General features: G+C 37.9%; 1 protein-coding gene across 3 annotated transcripts in view; it reads left to right on the top strand.

The window, feature by feature from the left end:
• Positions 1–326: 326 nt before the first annotated feature.
• The window catches only part of ACTN2 (actinin alpha 2), a gene marked incomplete at both ends in the record, with an annotated part of 65,965 nt that continues 47,684 nt past the window's right edge, over positions 327–18,607 (top strand). For 2 of the 3 annotated variants that reach the window (XM_081997898.1, XM_081997899.1), the window contains one exon: positions 327–461. In XM_081997898.1, coding sequence (XP_081854024.1) covers positions 327–461 — 135 coding nt within the window. The remainder of the gene's footprint in view (positions 462–18,607) is intronic. The other variant, XM_081997900.1, reaches the window with a different exon arrangement.

Genomic DNA, 18,607 nt, shown 5'->3' on the forward strand with positions numbered 1-18,607 from the left:
TGAGCCGCGCTGGGCTTCTCCGGAGGGTCAGCCGCAGGGACCTGCAGCAGCAGAAGCAGCAGCAGCAGCAGAAGAGAGAGAGGGGGGAAAGGGAAGGAGGGCAGGAGAGAGAGGGAAAGATCATCACAGGTCAGCACCCACCCACCTGGCAGTTTCAGCCTCTGCTCTCAGCAAGACTCGTCAATATTCACTCCCTGTCAAAGAGAAAAAAGAAAGAAACAAGACACTGCTACCTACAACCCATCAGCAAATAAACTAATCTTAAAAATATACATATATTTAAAAGTACTAGAAGCCACAGTAGCTGAAGCTGATCCCTGGGTAGCATGAATAGCATGAACCAGATAGAAACAAATATGCAGTACACCTACAACTATGAAGAAGATGAGTACATGACTCAAGAAGAAGAATGGGACAGGGACCTGCTCCTGGACCCAGCATGGGAGAAACAGCAAAGGAAGGTCTGGAAATAAAGTCATGTGTGTTTGTATATGTGCTTCTGTGTGGAATGATGTCTTCTCTTATTGCCGTGCTGCATCTGGATTTGCTAGGGCTGTGCTATGAGTGCTTCTAGTTTTGTGAGGGAATATCTTTTTATCATATAAAGCATATGTATTAGATATATTAGCTATGCCATATTTTGAGGATAAAGCATTCACTTTTTGGATCTATGTAAGATGAAACTAATTTATGAGAGTCAGGAGTTTCTTTTTATATTGCACTGGAAATACACTGTCAGTATCTCTATATATTAATTGTTGATAGAGATTTCAGTAATTTTTAACTTCACTTCCTGGATCTTCCTTTTGGAAAGCAGACTGAACTGATGTGTGTGCCTGATTGCTTTTCAAAATCAGTAAATTGCAATTATAAACAGGGAGATGAATGAGATGGTTCAAAATTGGTGTGCAAAAAAAATTTGCAATATTTCTGAGAGCAAACTCTGAAATTTTGATCCTGCAAGTCAACTCTTATTAGAATTTACTCTTAATTCTTACTGAATGATCTGACAAGGAAAATATTGCCTGGAAATATATCCAGGCTAGGTTTGGAAAACTGCATTTCATTATTAGGTTCCCACATGCCAATTTACTGTCTGGGAAAAAACAAGTCTGTAAACTCCTTGGAATACACCATTGTAGAGGAAATGCTGCTTGCCTCTCAGGTGTAAGAAAACTATTATGCTGGCAAGTACTGCCCGTGCAGTTTCTGAACATAGGCAGAGATTATAATCCTATCAGCAGTCTTGTCAATGGTTTGGTACTTTAGTAATATTTGCAATATATAATTCCAGAACACTGAGTTTTAAGCAGCACATGGAAAAGAGAGACTTGAAATGTTGTAAAGGATTTGTTACTTCCTAATGTAAAAGGTGATGTTGAAGTCACAGCTGAGATCTGGGATTAAAAGGTTATCTGCTGGTTACAAGAATGAAAAAAAAAAAAAGGGTGGGGAGAGGGAGAGAGAGAAACAGCACTCTAGACAATAAGGTTGAATATGCTTTTTGCTATAGGTGAGCAGCTCACTTCAAGTAGAAGTTGCCAACTTATATCTGATGACAGAGTCTGGCCCACTGTTACAGTCACAGCTTCTATAAAAGCTATACTATAAACATATAGCTATAAAAGTAAGAGCTGTTAGAATTGTTGGGGCCAATGGGTTTGCTTTTCCATCAAAATCGGTTGAGCCAATGTTCTCCTCTCAGCTTTTACTTATAACCTTCCTCCTTCTTTGAGTTGTTTTTATTAATTTTCCTACATTCAAACCTGTTCAGATCCTGCTGTATGAGTATAGTGGGGGAAGTTCTGGGCTAGGTGAAAGTTCACTTTTCTTGATCTACCAGCTGCTGCAACTCCTAACCAATTATTAGACTGTACTCATCATTTGTTTTAATTTGACACACTTTAGATGGTGAACAGTTCTTTTATGTTTTATAATGAGAATGGGAATTATCTTAGTGCTTAAGTGCTTTAATGATTTGAAACTGCTCAGCCATAACAGGTCGTGGTTACATCTGATTGAGATTCAATTGTCCAGCATTTCAGCCAATGTTTTTTTCAAAATAAAGAAATAATGGACAGGTTACCGAATGGTCAGCACTCTAATGCAATTTTCCTACAATGCAGGTAAATTATAAAAAAGAAAGAGAATTTGGATTCTGTAGGCTTTCTTACATTTGCAGTAAATCTGTTGACTATTACAGAAGAATAGGGAGTAGTTAGTATAAGACCCTATAGCAAATTTTTTGTTTCCATTCCTCCAAACAGACAGCACTTCTGCAGAAAGTCAGGTTTCCACATTGAAAAATTAAAGCAGACTCTGCTTTACTTCCATAGAGTAGAGAGATTGTGGCTTTGCTACTTTATGTTGCCAATTCCCAGGGCTTATTTTTAATATTAATGTGATACCACATTTAAATAAAATTTGGGAGAGGGGATCCTCATTCTTTGTCTTGGAAAGGAGTCTGAATTTATTATTACTTGAAAAATAAGTCCTCTCATGATAAAGGGCCTGACAAACTTCATAAAATTTCAAGGCTTCTTATCTTTTTCTAATTGGTGCTAAGACAGTTGCACAAAGTGCTGTCTTTATTTTCTTATTTATTAGGAGAAGATTGCAGATACATGGGCACAGATCTTTGTTCAAACTAGTAATATAATATTGAAAAGTGATCTCAGTGGAGCCCTGACAGTTGGCAGCATATATTTTCTATTAGACAGTCTTGGAACAAACCAAAAATAAATGCCATTGTTTCTATTGTGGGCTGCCCTCTCCAGACTTGCCATTTCAGTGATATGCCTGGTATGAGATCTGTCAACAGATGCTGGTAACACATGATGACGTCCACAGGATTACAATGGATGTGACGCCTAATTATAACCATGGTTCATAGAGTATTATGGTCTGCTGTAGTCCAGGTTCCTTGGTGGTTGCAGATGTCAGAATACATATGAAGTACACTATAGGAAAGAAGGCTGACTTTCTCTGAGCTCAGCTCTGTCTCTCTGAATGTGAACATCAAATTTAAATGCTTTGGTTAGGGTCACATTTAGCCTGTGTCAAATCAAGAAATCAAGAAAATATATCAGTTTGACCATTTGCTGCATTAGACACTATTGGTAAAAACTTAAACAGGATCATATGGTTGGAAATTTTAGGCAGTGACTTTAAAGAAAGACTAAATAACAAAAAAAATTTGTTTTTTGGATGGACAGGTGGTCATCAGCAGGAACTAGAGAACTACAGGCCTTGGTGTCTTTTGAACAGGTAGATGGGAGCCATGAGATTGGAAACTTTTGAAATCTGGAGCTTGACCCAGCACACTTCCACTGGCCATGTGTACTTAAACAGCAGTTGAAAGACCTATGAAAGTGGCCCCTTGTTTCTTCAGTGCTACACAGAAATCAAAAAGTATTGGCAATCAAAAAGTCTGGCCAGGGGGGTGGGATTCTCTTGTACACTCTGTTCTGTAACCTTCGGCAAGATCAGCTCACCTCAGATCTTGGGTTTCCCACTGGTAAAAAGAGGACAGCAGTGATATTTGTAACAGCTGATAGAAGTGGTTGGTTCTATGGTATGTCAGACCAGTAATTAGCTGTCTTTCAGTCCCTTCCTTGCTGGACTGGAGTGGAAGTAAAAATCATACTAGCTCATAGCGGAGGACTTCAAAACCTGGTATCTCTTCTCTCAGTGATAAATTTATTTCTTAAGTTTCCAAAAAAAGTTCAACAAACTCCACAAACCTTTTAGTTTTCACTAGCCTGTATCTCAACATAACTAAAAGGAACATAAGGAAATGCAGTGTCCCATACCTTAGGAAACCAACAACAACAATGCTACTCAAAATGCAAACATATTGTATTGTTTGCAGCATGTTTGAACTGCCAACACTACTTACTGAGCTGTATATTAAACAGTGTTTTTTCTTATTTGTGACTTTTGCTATAAGTACTTTATTCTAGGATTGTGCTTTTTTAAACTTTGACATGAAATGTGGTTTATTAGCTTTCCAAGGAAGTGTTAAACCTTCAGGATAGAGAGAAGATCTGAAGATTGTGAAGCACGTGTGATCCCTTTTTCAGGACAGTTATATTGTACTGTGAAGCACTAAACTGGCTCCACATATTTCATACATGTCTTCTCTCCAGTCATTCAGATGTGTCTCTGATGCTGCTGCACTAGCATGTGCATGTAAGGAAAGAACTGGACAGGTACTCCTTGCCTTACTGATATTATTATAAATAAATGATCTTCTTCTAGTTTGCTGTATGGCCCTGATGCCATCACTTTGTTAATGCGGAAGGGTTTTTTTAATGTAGGTGTCAATGCAATCTCTGACTTTTTTTTTTTTTTTTTACACTGGTATAGAATAAACAAGAAGACTCAGAATATTTATTTACGTTGATATTGCACTCTGTGAATGCAAATCTTCTTGATCACAGTCACTGAATGTTGTGCATGAGTGAGGACTTTGGAAAATGTTCTATAGGAGAGAAGCTGTGTCTTTCCAGTCTTCAGCAGTACATATCAGATTACGTTTCAGTGTGACCTATAAGGATTTATCTGCATTACCTCCTTTGGCTAGTAATACTAGTCCTGTTGTCCTTGCAAATAAAAAAAATGCATTTGGAAGCCACATGTATGGCAAATTATTTGGAAGAAGCTACCAGGACTATGAATTACGGACAATATCCTTCTTTTTCTAGTGTTGTTGCAACTTCTTTAAGTCCAGCAGATCTCAGAGGTTCATTGCAACCTGGACAAGAAAGTGACCTTGTGTTCAGTCTGACTTCAGTGTCTATAAATAGAGTTACAGTCAGTGTCCCAGATTCCCTCTGAAGTTTGTGTGGTCTTCTATGGATGGAATCTAAATTGATTTCTTATCAGAAACCTCTTCCTGGAAGAAGTCTACTGGTGAGTTAGAAGACAGATGAAGTCATGGAAGGAAGCAGCTTCATTCTTCAGCCAGGAAAAGGAGCAAAATAACCAAACCTGAATGAATGAAAAAGAAATGCAAGGCAGAAGAATGTTGGCCGGAGAGGCTGGATGCCACCAGCACAATTCAGTACTTTAGAACCACTCCTCTGGAGTTGAAAGCAGAGTGACAGTCACTGGAAAAATAATGTGCTATACTGAGTCCTACACTGCAGTTCTCTGCCTCCCTTACCTTTTATGCACAGAACTAGGATGACATAGGTGTCTTGGGAATTCTTATCTTGAAAGGTTGAAAAGCAGGATTTTCTATTACTACTAATAGTTAGAAAAGCAAACAATTTCACCTTTTTAGTCTTCTTTTTTTCTAGTATTCAGCCAGTACTGTGACTGTCTTCTGTAGAAGAACAATGTCTTGCCACATGATATATGCCACTATAGATGGAGAGCATGCTTTATGGTGACATGAAGTTTCAGCACTCCAGGGCCAAATGCTTCTCCTCCATCAAGAATTTTCTTTTCAAACAGTATATGCCAAAACCTCTGGTGTTAAGAACACACACATAAACCATCTCTTGCTTCCTTTTAAATCCTGGGTGCTCTTTAAGTGACCTTCTCAGTGGTAAACGGTCCCATACAGGGTCTGGCTCAGAACTTGGTAGTCAATGGATGGACTTCATTTTTTTTCTGCCACAGCACGACTTGATTTTTCAGCATATACTATAACTGTCCTAAATATTATACACTGATTCAACAGAAGGACATGGAGTTGCAGTTTCTCTAGTCCTATGAAGAGTTGGCATGATGGTAGAGGGACTCTATAGAAATATGGGATGTGTTTATGGCTTTTCTGTACGATTGGCCTCTTGGAGATTAGTGCTTGTTAAAATAGTAACATGTTAAATTCCTCTTGCTGATGTTACTTGCATGGAATGATGCTTGAGAGGAGCATGCTGAAAGGATAGTGGAACGATCATATTTTGTCAGTGTGCTTCATATTCTGTCTTGGAAGCCGTCAATAAGGTGTGCAGCTAAAGAGGGCCCTGAATACTGTGGTGACAGTATATGAAGGAAAACTCAAAGAAAGCTATTATGAAATTCACCTAATTAGAAATGTTTATGGAGGTAGTTTTTTCAAATGGGAAGGTTTTCTTTATCAATATTAAGTGCGAGAAATCAATATGTTACTCAATTCTATATTTTCTATTTCAACTCAAATGGCCCTCTCAATGTTGAGCCTTTACAGGTTCTGTATGCTTTTGTTAGTGTTGTAAAATGGGTAATTCTTACAGTCCCAATTCAGTTGTTAATTGCCATTCACCCCCAAATATCTGCCAGCAACAGAACTGTATGGTTATGAAAAGAAATTTTAAGAACCATTTCATAATGGGAAGGAAATGCTACCTTCCACCTGCACTCACAGATACACACCACAGCCTCCCCTGAAATTTGTGTAGTAAAATGTCTGCAGATACACTGATCCAATTAGTAAGACAATAAGGATTGGAAGAAAGTATGGATCTAAGTGGGTTTCTGTAAGCTGCAACCAAGGTGCTTAAGAGCTAGAGGAAAGCTGTGTGTTAAGCGGTGGACTTTGCTGTAATCTCTTGTGGGTGGGAGGTCTGCCACTGGAGGTCTCTCATTGGAGAGCTGGAGAGAGGCATGGGAAGTCTTTGCTTGGAAGAGCACTGAGGGTCTTCAGCCCTGAGACTGCAGTAAATAGGGAATCCACGCTCATACAGTTTGTAAACCTGTGCAAGCAAAAGCAGGGCTCAGGTATATTCTGTAAACTAATGAATCCTAGTAAGGAAATATCATGATGATGTCACCAATTTCCAAATCAAACTAACACAACTCTGCAAGCTGAACTTTGACTGCTTTTTGCCTATGGGGTAACGCAATTCAAAATCTTCCACAAAGCTCTTCCATCATCTTATAAGTAAGACAGAAGGGGTTTCATCATTATGATGGAAAAATCGGATGCCAAATGCCTAACATAAATTTAATCATTGTTGCATAAATTCTGATACATTTAATGATGTTTAGTTTAGGTAGTAATTTCTGTATTGCACTGTAGAGTTCTAATGAATTAATTTCATTAGAACATGCCAGAAGGAGAACGTATTCACATTGAGCATTCCATTTCCTCCTAAATTAGATTTCATTCCTATTAGTTTGAGGTGATTTTCAAGTCTTCAGTGTTTGAAGAACATCATTTCATGAAATGCTGTGAAAAGGGTGTGTGACATTTGTTGTTATAATATCACTGGATTTGGTGGTTTTAAGTATGCCTTATGGTGAGAGACTTGATGCATAAAGCTGACCATAACTACACAGGTGCTATAGAGTGCTCTTTTTCTACCTGATAAAATTTGGCATGTATTTAAAGATAGAAGTTACCTCTTTCCACATCATTTAACCAGCAAACACAATGTTATGATCACCGTCTGTGACTGTTTCTGTACATATTCTGTAGTAGCTTTTCCTGCTGGCAGTATAAGTAACTCTTCAATGCAGATCAAGATAACATGGTCGTAGTAAACCTCAAACTATTGGCGTGAAAGGATTACAGGGCGAGTGTTACTGCTCTGCAGGAACAGAGCATTTGCAGAGACAGAGGTAGAAGACTTTGAAATGCAGTGTTCTCTTTTTAGGAAGGTGTCCCACTTGAAATGGTAGCTTGTAGAAATACGCTTAATTCTTTAAAAGGCCTGTCCAGATGGAAGCAGAAGCTGAGAGTTGTCTGGCTAAGTTTAGATAGTTTCTATAGTTGGACCTTAAATTTCCATGTGTGCACACAGATGAGAAAATTAGTCCTGCATTTATGTCCTAAGTCCAAGAATGGGCACTGCTGCTCCTATGTCTGGTCCCAGTTTTCCCTGCTTTTGAGTTATAAGGACTTATCACTTTGTCCATGCCTTCAGCTCCAAAACAGTGGTTGTAATACCTATGTGCTGGCTTTACAGGTGAAAGTGCTAAGTGTTTACTGTACTTGTTATGAGTCAGATTTTTCCATTTACTTCAAATGCTCCCTCCCAACTGCTCTTAACTGCCAGAATCCCTTCAACTTGAAATCTGATGCTTGTTCTTTTTCTTCAAAAACCTGAGCGAAATTAGCCCAGCCATCCATTACTTTGATAACTAGCAGAACCTGATTTAGAGTACATGGCTTCTACTCTGAACTGTCCCCTAGAAAAGCCTTGCTCACCCCCACTACCATAGCAGGAGTCTGCAGAAAGCGACTACCCTAGTATAAAATTAGCATCTGTGATTATTCCTTAAGCATCTAAGGAAACTATCATATTTTTTATAGGTGTTGAACACCCGGGCATTTCCACTGACATCAGGAGGAACTTCTCTCTGTTTTGTACCTCTGAAAATCAGCCTGCTATTTTGGCACTCAAAGAAAGACTCAACCATCTAGCATGAAGTGATTTTTTTTTTTTTCCTACTCCATTTTATGTATAATCTTGGCACCAGTGTAGGTTTTCACTACTGCAAGACTTAGGACATTGCACTCTTTAGTATCAAGAAAAACTGGTACCCAGCTGCACTAAATAAAAATTTAAAAAATACATAAATGATTGTGTAGCTCTGGGGTATTATTTACTCTAGAGGAGTTTCTTCAGGCTATGGAAAACCTCTGTGGTCTGAGTTTGTCTCCAGCTGTAGCCTGGTATGTAGTTCTACTATGCATTTTCTTCGGCAGAGCAGCTGACCACCTTTGACTCTACTCCTATCCATAGTCTTCCAGTCCCCTTCATTTGCTGGTACAATGATGTTCTGCTATATACCAGATCATTGAAATGATTTGAAGCAACCCTTCCTGTTCTTACCATTTTTTAATCCTAAATCATTTCAGTAATGTAGTTCGCAGTGCAGCCCTACAGGCAGCTATATCTGTGCATGTATATATTTTGTATAATGCACTTATCTATCTGGCATTAATATTAAAAGACAAACAAAACACCATACATGAGGCTGAAGTTTTCTTGCTTTCCTTTTGTTTATGGCCTTCATTTCCATGACCAAGCACAGGTCCCAACATGGCTTCTGTTAAGAATAGATATGCTATAAACAAAGAACTGTGTGTTTGATAGAGCAGTTTGCTTATCACAAACTGTACTGTCTATAAATGCAGATGTTTATGCTTTCAGCAGTTGCAGCCATCATTGTTTATTGTTTACCCATCTATTCTTAGCTAAGTGCAGGTTACTTAGTTAAATTTCATATTCATATATAATCAAGCCATCTAAAGATCCTGAGTAATGTTTTGCTTTATATTCTGTTTTTAAAAAAAGCTCAGTAATTTAGGAAACTGAGTCTCACCAAAAATTATTTAGGAACTCTGGAATTTTTCTGAAAGTCTGCTGGCTTACAGGATATTTTAAATGTTTTAGAAAATGTTGATCTATAGATAATGCCTCATAAAAAAAATTAGAGCTTAAAAAAATCAATCCAACATGCTTAAGTAGTCTCTTTAATAGCAGAAATTACCGAGTTCTTAAAACACCAGATTCTTAAAACAAGCACGAGATAAGAATTTCATTTTCTTTTTAATCATTAGTTACAGTAGTAAAGAAATGAACATGCACGGATTATATGCTTTGCATACTGAGAAATACTGCATTGAGTAACCTGGCATATATACTACAGAGGAGCTTTTTGTTGCATAATTGGGAATTAATGCGTGAGGTTTACCTTTCTTTATAATAATCTCAACTGAAACCTTAGTTTAGATTACAAGTGAAACTAGATTTGGTGATCTTCAAATGTACTACACAACAGAGTACAAAGACAACATTTACTGTATAAATATCTTGGGGTCTGACTATTGACATACTTTTCGCACCATTTATTGGTGTCAGGGACTTAAAGATGTGTGTGTTGGTGCGTGTGGAATCAAAAAAGTTTTCAAAATCTCTTTCAGCTTTATCAATCAGAAGACATGCTTTTCTCATTATGGAAGTGTGTTAAAGAATGTTGATAAATTGGATAGGAACATACTTTTATCGCACTCTGATTGACTGTATTGACCAATTTATAATGGATTTCCATACTCATCTGGCAATGTAGTATATAATTAGGGGATAAAGAGAGCATGGTGAAGAAAATCAACAGAGAAAGCAAGGGAAAGACATTTGGAAATCCAGTCAACTAAATCCTGGATTAGCCTACTTTAATTAATCCTTCTATTTCCAGAGGGTATACCTTTAGTTCCTTTCATACTATAATGTGTGAATGTTTCTTTCATCTTGCCCTAAATAGTATTTGACCATTTAAATATGTATCTGCTGAAACAAAAATGTTAGCCAGCACTATCTGTGATAGTTCAGGAGTTCTTGGGAAACCAGGTGGTGGAAGAAGGATCCAAGACTGGAAAGGAGAATAGGAGATACGATCTCATGATAAGTAGGTTCTTTTGGCACTAACAGGGTAGTGGTAATGCATGTTTGTTGCTTAATATACTTGAGAGAAAGCCGCAGGCAGTATAAAGGACATAAACTTCACCTTTAAAGCACACCTGCAGATTTGTCCCTTGCAGATCCGCCACAGTATTCGAGATCCTTTCTGGATTACCTAAACTTTGTTTTTCACTCTCCACAGGGAGAGGCAAATATAACAGAGATTATGCTTTTGTTCTGTAATAGCGAAGAAGTGGCCAGTTGGAAAAGAATACAGAGGGAGAGAAAAACCAGAAAGTGTCTGGTTTCAAACCTTTTATCGCTGCTGAAACAGTTCCCTTCAAACCTGTTGGCATTTTTACTGTGAATCCTTTTCTGAAGGTGCCTTCTAGTTTATTGATACTCTTGTGAAGTAGAAATGCTAAGCATGGAAGCTGGTGCTCCAGAATTAACTCCTCCTGAGCCATGTAGAAATGAGTGAATTTCTTTTGACCCTATAACAGTTCAATTTTTCATTGGATATTTTGGCCCCATGACATGCTAAATACCTTTTTCTATCCTTGTGTTTCTTAGTTTTTTGGTAGTTAGATCCAAAAAGTGTGCCTTAGATACTGCTCTTTGTCTAAGTAGTGCTTACAGTGAGACCTCCCAAATATCACTTTGCTTAAAAGTGATCCAGAAAGTACCAGAATGCAAATAGCTCACTATTCCATTAATTGAGTATGCCTTCAAAAGTACCAGGAGTTGTCTTGATTTTGTTCACCCAAGATGTGCATCTAAAAACTTGTAGAGAGCAAGAGAGGGTGCATGAGAGAGAGCATGCATCAGTACATTGGAGTTTCTAACAGAACTTACACACTTCATGCTCTGCAAGCTCTCTGCTTAGGTCCCTAATGTCCTACCTGATTGGTTGGAGAGAAGGATCTTTTGGACAGCACTTGGTGAGTTATGAATATATATTCTTATATAAATGCCACAATGCAGTCTTTATTACATGGGTGCTAGAGTCCATTAAAGCTTTTATAAAAATGTGTACAACATTTCTTTGCTACACTCAACTTTGTGCAGTATAGTGGCAAATCTATTTTAATGCTCTGACGACTGGGCGTGAACTGATTTATATGTAGATATGGGCTTTAAAGTTTTGTGGTGTAAAGTGATCAGGAATGCTCTATAAGATATTAGTTACTGTAGCCATACTACTTCAGGTTGCAGTGTTGGAATTACTTGTTTTATTAGTGTAAATTCAAGCTCTGCAAAGTGCAGTATATTGCAACAGAGAATATTTGGTTAGTATGCTCTAAAGTTAGGTTACCCTATTAGAGGAAAACACTGTTGTGCCATGCAAATAGTTGGCAGTCCTCAGAGGTTCAGTCTGGATGCTGTAGACTCCCAGTCATGCTGTGTGGCAGTACTCTGTCTCTATCAAAAAGGCACAGGTCCTGTGGGTGATGCTTCTCTATTTCTGCAGATTTCAGTAGGAGACATTTTACAGGGCAAAATTTGGCAGTGTTGCACGTAAAAAAATAAATCTATGATGCTCTGTTAATTGTTAAATTTTTAAATGCCAGAAACAATATGGCCTTTTGAAAGAAATCAACACGTCCATAAACTTTTCCATCAAGGGAAATACAAAATCAACATCTGAAAATAAAATGAAACAAAAGCCATTGACTAAAAATAGATTATTCAAAACATTGCATTTGTATTGTTCCATTAGTCCATTTTTTGTTCATTTGTTGTTTTGTTTTTAAAGCTTTACTCCCATTTAAGAACTGTGTTCTGAATATGCTTGACTCACAGATACTTTTTTCACCAATACTTGTTTTTTGAGGCTTGTGAAAGTAAAAGTTCTTTCACTTGCTACAGCATTTTAAATTTGCAAAACGTACATGAGGCTGTAAAATACTGCACAATCACTCAATTTTAAAGCAGAACAGAGCTCTTCTAATTCCACATTTAGAACTCTCAGTCCGTGGGGCATATTTACTTTTCACCTCTATTGTGCGGTAAAGATTTTGGACAGATGTGTAAAGAGGTTTGACTACTTGATAGAAGTTGTATGAAAATCTGTGGAAGAGGACTCCAATGTTGAGTCTTTACTGTCTGGCTTTCCACTCTCACTAGAGAAAGCAATTTTATATGGGGGCTATTATAACTTAGAAATTTGTTAGTGATTGAGAACTTTACTTCACAGATTATACCATTTGTTTACCATTCTGTAGTGCTAATCTTGTACCTTGAGTATTTTAATGCATTGAATAATGGTATGTAATAAAAAAAATTCAGAGGTATGAATTCTGTTATAACAGGTATTAACATACCTGTTGTTTTACATAAAAGGCAAAAAGAGTGGAGTTATCAGAAGTGTAACTGTAAATTATATCATGCATATTGTTATTGAACTAGGAGGGAAGATGGAGAGGTAAGATCATTGCAAACAGCAAGGGATTGCTCCCCATTACTCCATCTAGCTAGAATGAATTATACAGGGCTGCCGGACAGCTGTCCAGAATTATACCAGACATTGCCATTTGGACAAAGGGTTCTCAAAGAGTATTGCCTGGATGCTGCTTGTGACCATCTGTTTTCAAGGATTTGTGCATATAATGTGAATGAACCGACTGCAAAAATGGTCATTCACATCCAAGAGAAAGCTGACTTGCAAAACCCTAACCTTTGTCACTGCTTAGCAAGGTGGTGACAATATTAATTACAAGTCTTAGTATTGCAAAGCCATCCGAGTGGAATATTCTAACAGTTCCTACACCCCAACTCATGATGAAAGATAACCTTGTACTGAAGATGGACTTTTAATTTATTGGTTGGGAATGTGTGGCTGGGGGGAACCTTTCACTTTTAGGTCAGTGTTTTGAACCCAAGCCAGGTGAATAAGTGACAAGGTTGCTAACACATGCAGGCTGTTTGGTAATGTCTATGAGGTGAGTTGTACTCTCAGTTTAGCTCTCGGGGGGACAGGTGTCCCCATCACTTAAACCAACAGAAATGGCAGCTTCATTGGAGGTGCCCAAAACTGACCTTATTAGTGAGAGGTTGGAGCAGTGACTTTTCATCCTAGAGGTGAAAGCTAAAGCAATTTCTGTATGTGAAAATGTTTTCTCAGATTGCATCTGTGGGGTTATTCACAGTCATTGCTATTCTTAACAGTTCCCTGAGGGACTTCTTTCTCCATACCTAAGTGGCTGGCACATTTCATAGTCCACTAAGAGTTTAAGGAGGAAAGGATAACTAGCATGCAACTAGATTTACAGTAGTAGGTAACTGGTTTATGGTAAACAGCTAGCTTCAATTTTTTTAAATGTAGAATTGACTTTGGATGACTGAGAACAGGTGCTCAAGATGTTGGTAATTGTTATCTGTTGTTTTCTATGTGTTCACAGTAGGTTCTGGTTTTGATTAATTTTACAGTTCTTTATTTACAAGATATTTAGTTTTGTCAACTTTCTAATCTTTCTTGCTACTATTTCTTATTGGGCTTTTTTTAGGGTAGTGTTTGAGCACCTCAAAAGCTTGGTGAATGGTGAATGGTGAATCTTCCCCCACAGTAGTGCTGTGGGATATGGAGGGTTTATTTTTCTCATTATCCTTGAATACAGAAGTGGGACACTTTACAGCACTCAGCTATGGCTAACATCTGCTCCTATTGCTGTTAAAAGGCTTATAGTCCCACATGAGGAACCATGGATCATAAAATTCTCAGCATTTAGGACAATGAAAACATTTTTTAAATTCCTGTCTTAAATGACTTAAGGGTTGTCACAGAGTTGGGGAGAAAACACAAGTGTCAGGATTTCTTATACAGGATCATAGTACAGACATTGGGAAATGTATGTACCCATAGAACAGATCACTGCATCCACTTTCATTTTAATTTGGTTTATGTTTAACTTTACATGAATGCTCTTCTGACTATTGACTTTGAATCTTCTTTCCCTCTATCCTGTTACATCTCTTCAGCTTTGTTTCTTTATTATTCTCTGTCCTCACACTTCTACTTTATTTTTCTCCAATATCCCTGACAAATCTCCAATATTATATATCTCTTTGCTAAGGAAGATTAGAGGGTCATATGAAAGTAGCAGAGGGCAATGAGGATCACCACAGAAAGAACACCCTGACGGAAACAAAATTAATAATTGTCTGTTGCATGACAAGTGCTTGGATTCCTAAAGAAGTTGTCTTCTGCTGAATTACTTCTTATTTTGTAGTCTTTGGATAACATATATACTTAAGTTTTAGGGCTTCTCTACCACAGAATCTGGAAGGAAAGAGTCATCTTGTCTGTTCTCCCTTTTTCAAGGTTGTAGTGTAGATGTCAATTAGGATGGGAATCTTCCATGAACATCTCGGAGAATCTTTGAAAGCATTTAGTCCATTCCCCTACTTTTGGGCAGAAGTAAACATGATTGTGCTCTTCTAGACACATTTGTCCAGCTTGTTCTTGATGATCTCCAAGGATTCCACATTTACCCAGCCAATTTCTTCCAGTGCTTCACTGCTTCTGGTGTTAAAAATTAATCTAAACCTTTCTCATTGTTTAAGCTCATGACTATCTATTTTAAGCTCTCTCTTCAGTGAACACAGAGAAGTGATTTATTCTCTTCTCTGTTGTGACTTCTTAAATGGTTGATACAAGTATCAGTCTCTTTTCAAACTTCTCATGGTTAAACTAGCCCAATAGTTCTATATTTTTCATAGATGAAATTTTCTAGATTTTTACTATTTTCATGGCTTTTTCATGGTCCATATTCTTATTGAATTTTGTGCCCAAAAGAGGGACAGTATTACAGCTAATCCCTTTCCAGCACTGAGGAGATTGGAAGAAATACTTCAGATATTGCTACACCATTCTTCTGCTTAGACATTCCAATATTGTATTTGCCTTTTATAACAGCACGACATTTTTGAATCAGGTTAGGTCGTGATCCATTTTTATCCCCGGATCCTGTGCTTCAGTGCTAGTGCCCTGCCAGTAGTTCTCTATCCTGTGTTTTTGCAGTTATTTATTACTGGCGGAGGACAGTACTTCAGACTTCTTGCTAATCTGCATCCAGCTTTCTTCAAGTCATTTCACTGATTTGTCAAGATTAGTTTGAATTGTAGCTTGTTCATGAAACATGCCTACAGACCCATCATTTTGCTGTCATATTCAAATGTTACAAGCATACACTCTATCTTAACATCTAAATGGGTAAGTAAAGTGTAGTATAGGAAATGGTTCAGGGCAGATTGCTACAGAAGTACACTTAATAATTTCTTCTGCTTAATAGTGAGCCTTTTCTCACCATTGGTAGGACTAAACTCTATGACTGCGGAAGTTGATGCTAATTGCCTAGTGAAGTTTCCCACTTCTATGTAAATAAAATATGCCAAACCTTTTATCACCTGTAAGACTGTGTTTATCCCTTTAGTATTAAGTTTACCACATGTGGTTGCTCTGGTCTGGTTAGTGATAGAAGTGTGTTTAAAAATATTCAGAATTAAAAGAACACACCAGAAGTAGACAGTAGGGTTTTTTTCCTGACAGTTCCTTTGTCTTTCTAATTCCTTCACCTTGATAAATTGAGTAGGTTGCAGTTATATTGTAAAGATAAGAATGGGAAAAGATATCTTGCAGTTTTTATAATGCAAGATAAAACCAAGCCCATGCTTTTACTAAAGATTTTGACTGGATTCTTGCCTCTTTTATTTCTGCGTTATTTTTCTGAGCAGGGTTCTCTTATTTAAGTGATTCTTGAAATTCCACAAATGAAAAGTAGATTTAGACCAGAATTGACCTACAGATCCTGAACACTTTTTAGTTTCAAATGGGATTTTAAACATTGCTTGTGCTCCTAAAATATCAACGTCTCAGATTGAAAATACATTTAAAATAGGCAGAATTATTTTAAACTGATAAATATATACAAGCAGGTACCCTATGTCACTGTATGTATTTTGAGAAGTTACACATTTGGATCATATAGATGCTTGCTGCTGTAAAACTTTCATAAATGAGAAGTGTCATCAACAGTAATGAAAAAGGAAGGACCTTCCTTCAGGGAATAGAGCTGTTGTAGCATCATACTGATGGTCCATCAATGTCCTGAGTTGTCTGAAGACTTACCTAGAATTTCATGCTTAAGACTGATGCTTCTCTCACATGTAAAGATGGGCTTATGTGCCTGAAAACTTCTCTGTCTTTTCCAGCTATCTCAGGTGATCCAATAAAGATATTATCTGCCTGTTCCTAATAAACCTTGCAATATTTTAACTATTTTACCCCCTCCAAAGACCTTGTGCAACCTCTTAACTTCCTTGCTTTCCTTCCTGTTCTTCCCTTAAGAAAAAATGGCTGAGGTGAGGACAGTGCATACAGTGACCCATACTGAATTTCCTGTACATCTTGCTGCCTCCTGAGCTTTCTTTCATTTTAGACCAATGGGACAACATAAACTTTCTCTGTTGTCTCCTCTGAAAGAAACAACTAATGCCACTCGCTTTGTAACAACAGGCTCAGTGATCTTCTTGACATTTCTTGGGGTTCAGCCTTGCCAAATTATTCATGAAGGGATATTTACATGCTCTGGGATTTTTTTGTTAATAGTGAGCACTGTAAAACAGACGTGCAATCATTCAGTGCTGGAAGGGGGTTGCATGTTTTACAGAAACCCTAGACTCACACAGGATTAGACCACCTGCTTTGTAAGGACTGAGTTCTCCCCAAGCTCTTCCATGCAAGCAAAATGCAGACTGGTAGCAAGACATGTGCAATGTCCTGTGTGATGAACGCACCCCTTTGATGGCGTCTCCTGTGAAGGATAAAATTAAGGAACTGGGGTGAAGTTCCCTTAGTTACTAGAGCAGATCTGTTGACAGTACAGAGTATGCTAGTGTATCATCTCTGGCACCATCTGTTCAGCTATATAGATGGATGTGCTGGAGCAGGGAGGGCTTTCCCCAACTTTGGATTTGGGGACCTTGTGATGGAGCTTCTAATAACTTCCTTTGTGAGACGGTTCTATGCTATCCTTTCCGTCATTTCCAGGAATTTGGCTTTGACGTACCGCCTGTGATTTGAGGGTTTCCTTTTAATGACCTTTTGGAACACGCTAAACATTTCCCTTACCTTAGCCTTCAAGGTGTCCTTCACTGCGCTTTCACTGTGCTTCATCTGAGTTGTTGCTGTGCTCTGGTGTGTTTAGTGTTAAAATCCCACTTAGCCTACCAAGTGTTCTAGCATTATAGAGCTGTACTGGTGAACCACCTCTCTTGTTAGTTACTCTAGTTATTTTAGTAACATGTACCAATGCATTTAGACTTCCACCGCAAGGGGAAGTAAGAGCAGGGAAACAGTTAATAATAATTCAAATCAAAAAGTAGGATGTAAGGTTTTATTTATTTTCAATGCACAAAAATATACTCATGCACCTAATATACTAAAAGTATAGCTGATCCAGATGTTCTACGAACATCTATAAGATGCCATGTGTAGTCATTCGTTCACATCAAGCTAGTTTAAAAAGGCTATGCAATTTTCTGCTGTTTTGCACCTTCATGCCCCTTCTTTTGGGAGCAGAATTAAATAGTTAAGAGAATGAGGGCCAGTGCAGACTATATCCCAAGCCCAGAGAAAAGCCCTGATCCTGCAGTCATTAGAACAGTGTGTGGACACAGGAGCTAGGAGATCATGTTTCAGGTTCACAACTTGTATTTTAAAACACGGATAACAGACAGATGGGCAATTCTTCAAGGGGAAACCTCAGTCTGGCCTAATGGGAATGTTCTGGCAGAGCTCTTTCTGTAACACCCTCGCCATGTGCTCAGAGCCCAGTAATGTTCCGTATAACTACAGAGTGAATCACTGCATCCCATTTAGCCTAGAAGTAATGAAGATCCTCAGCTAGCACAAGCAGAGAGGAAAAACACTTTAGAGGAAGGGCTGTAAAGCAGAGTTTTAAGAAGGAACCCTATCAGACTGAGATAATTAGGGATAACACATGTGTATATAAACAAATGTTTTCAATGTTAATATTTGAAGTTAATTTTCTTCAAGTGTGTTCTGCTCTGGGTATTAGAATTTAAGATCCACTTAAAATGAATTGTGCTTCTGCTTTACTTAACAGACACAGAAAGTATTAAGTTTCCTATTAATGCAATGGTTTTCATAACTTTCATAGGTTAAAATTGGATTTTGTCTATATTTTCTTCTGTAAATGTTATAGAATGGCTGGCAACACAAAAAACAAATGGCTCATGGGTCAGTAGCC

Source organism: Phaethon aethereus (assembly GCF_964289735.1).
Source record: "Phaethon aethereus genome assembly, chromosome: 3".
NCBI classification, from domain to species: domain Eukaryota; kingdom Metazoa; phylum Chordata; class Aves; order Phaethontiformes; family Phaethontidae; genus Phaethon; species Phaethon aethereus.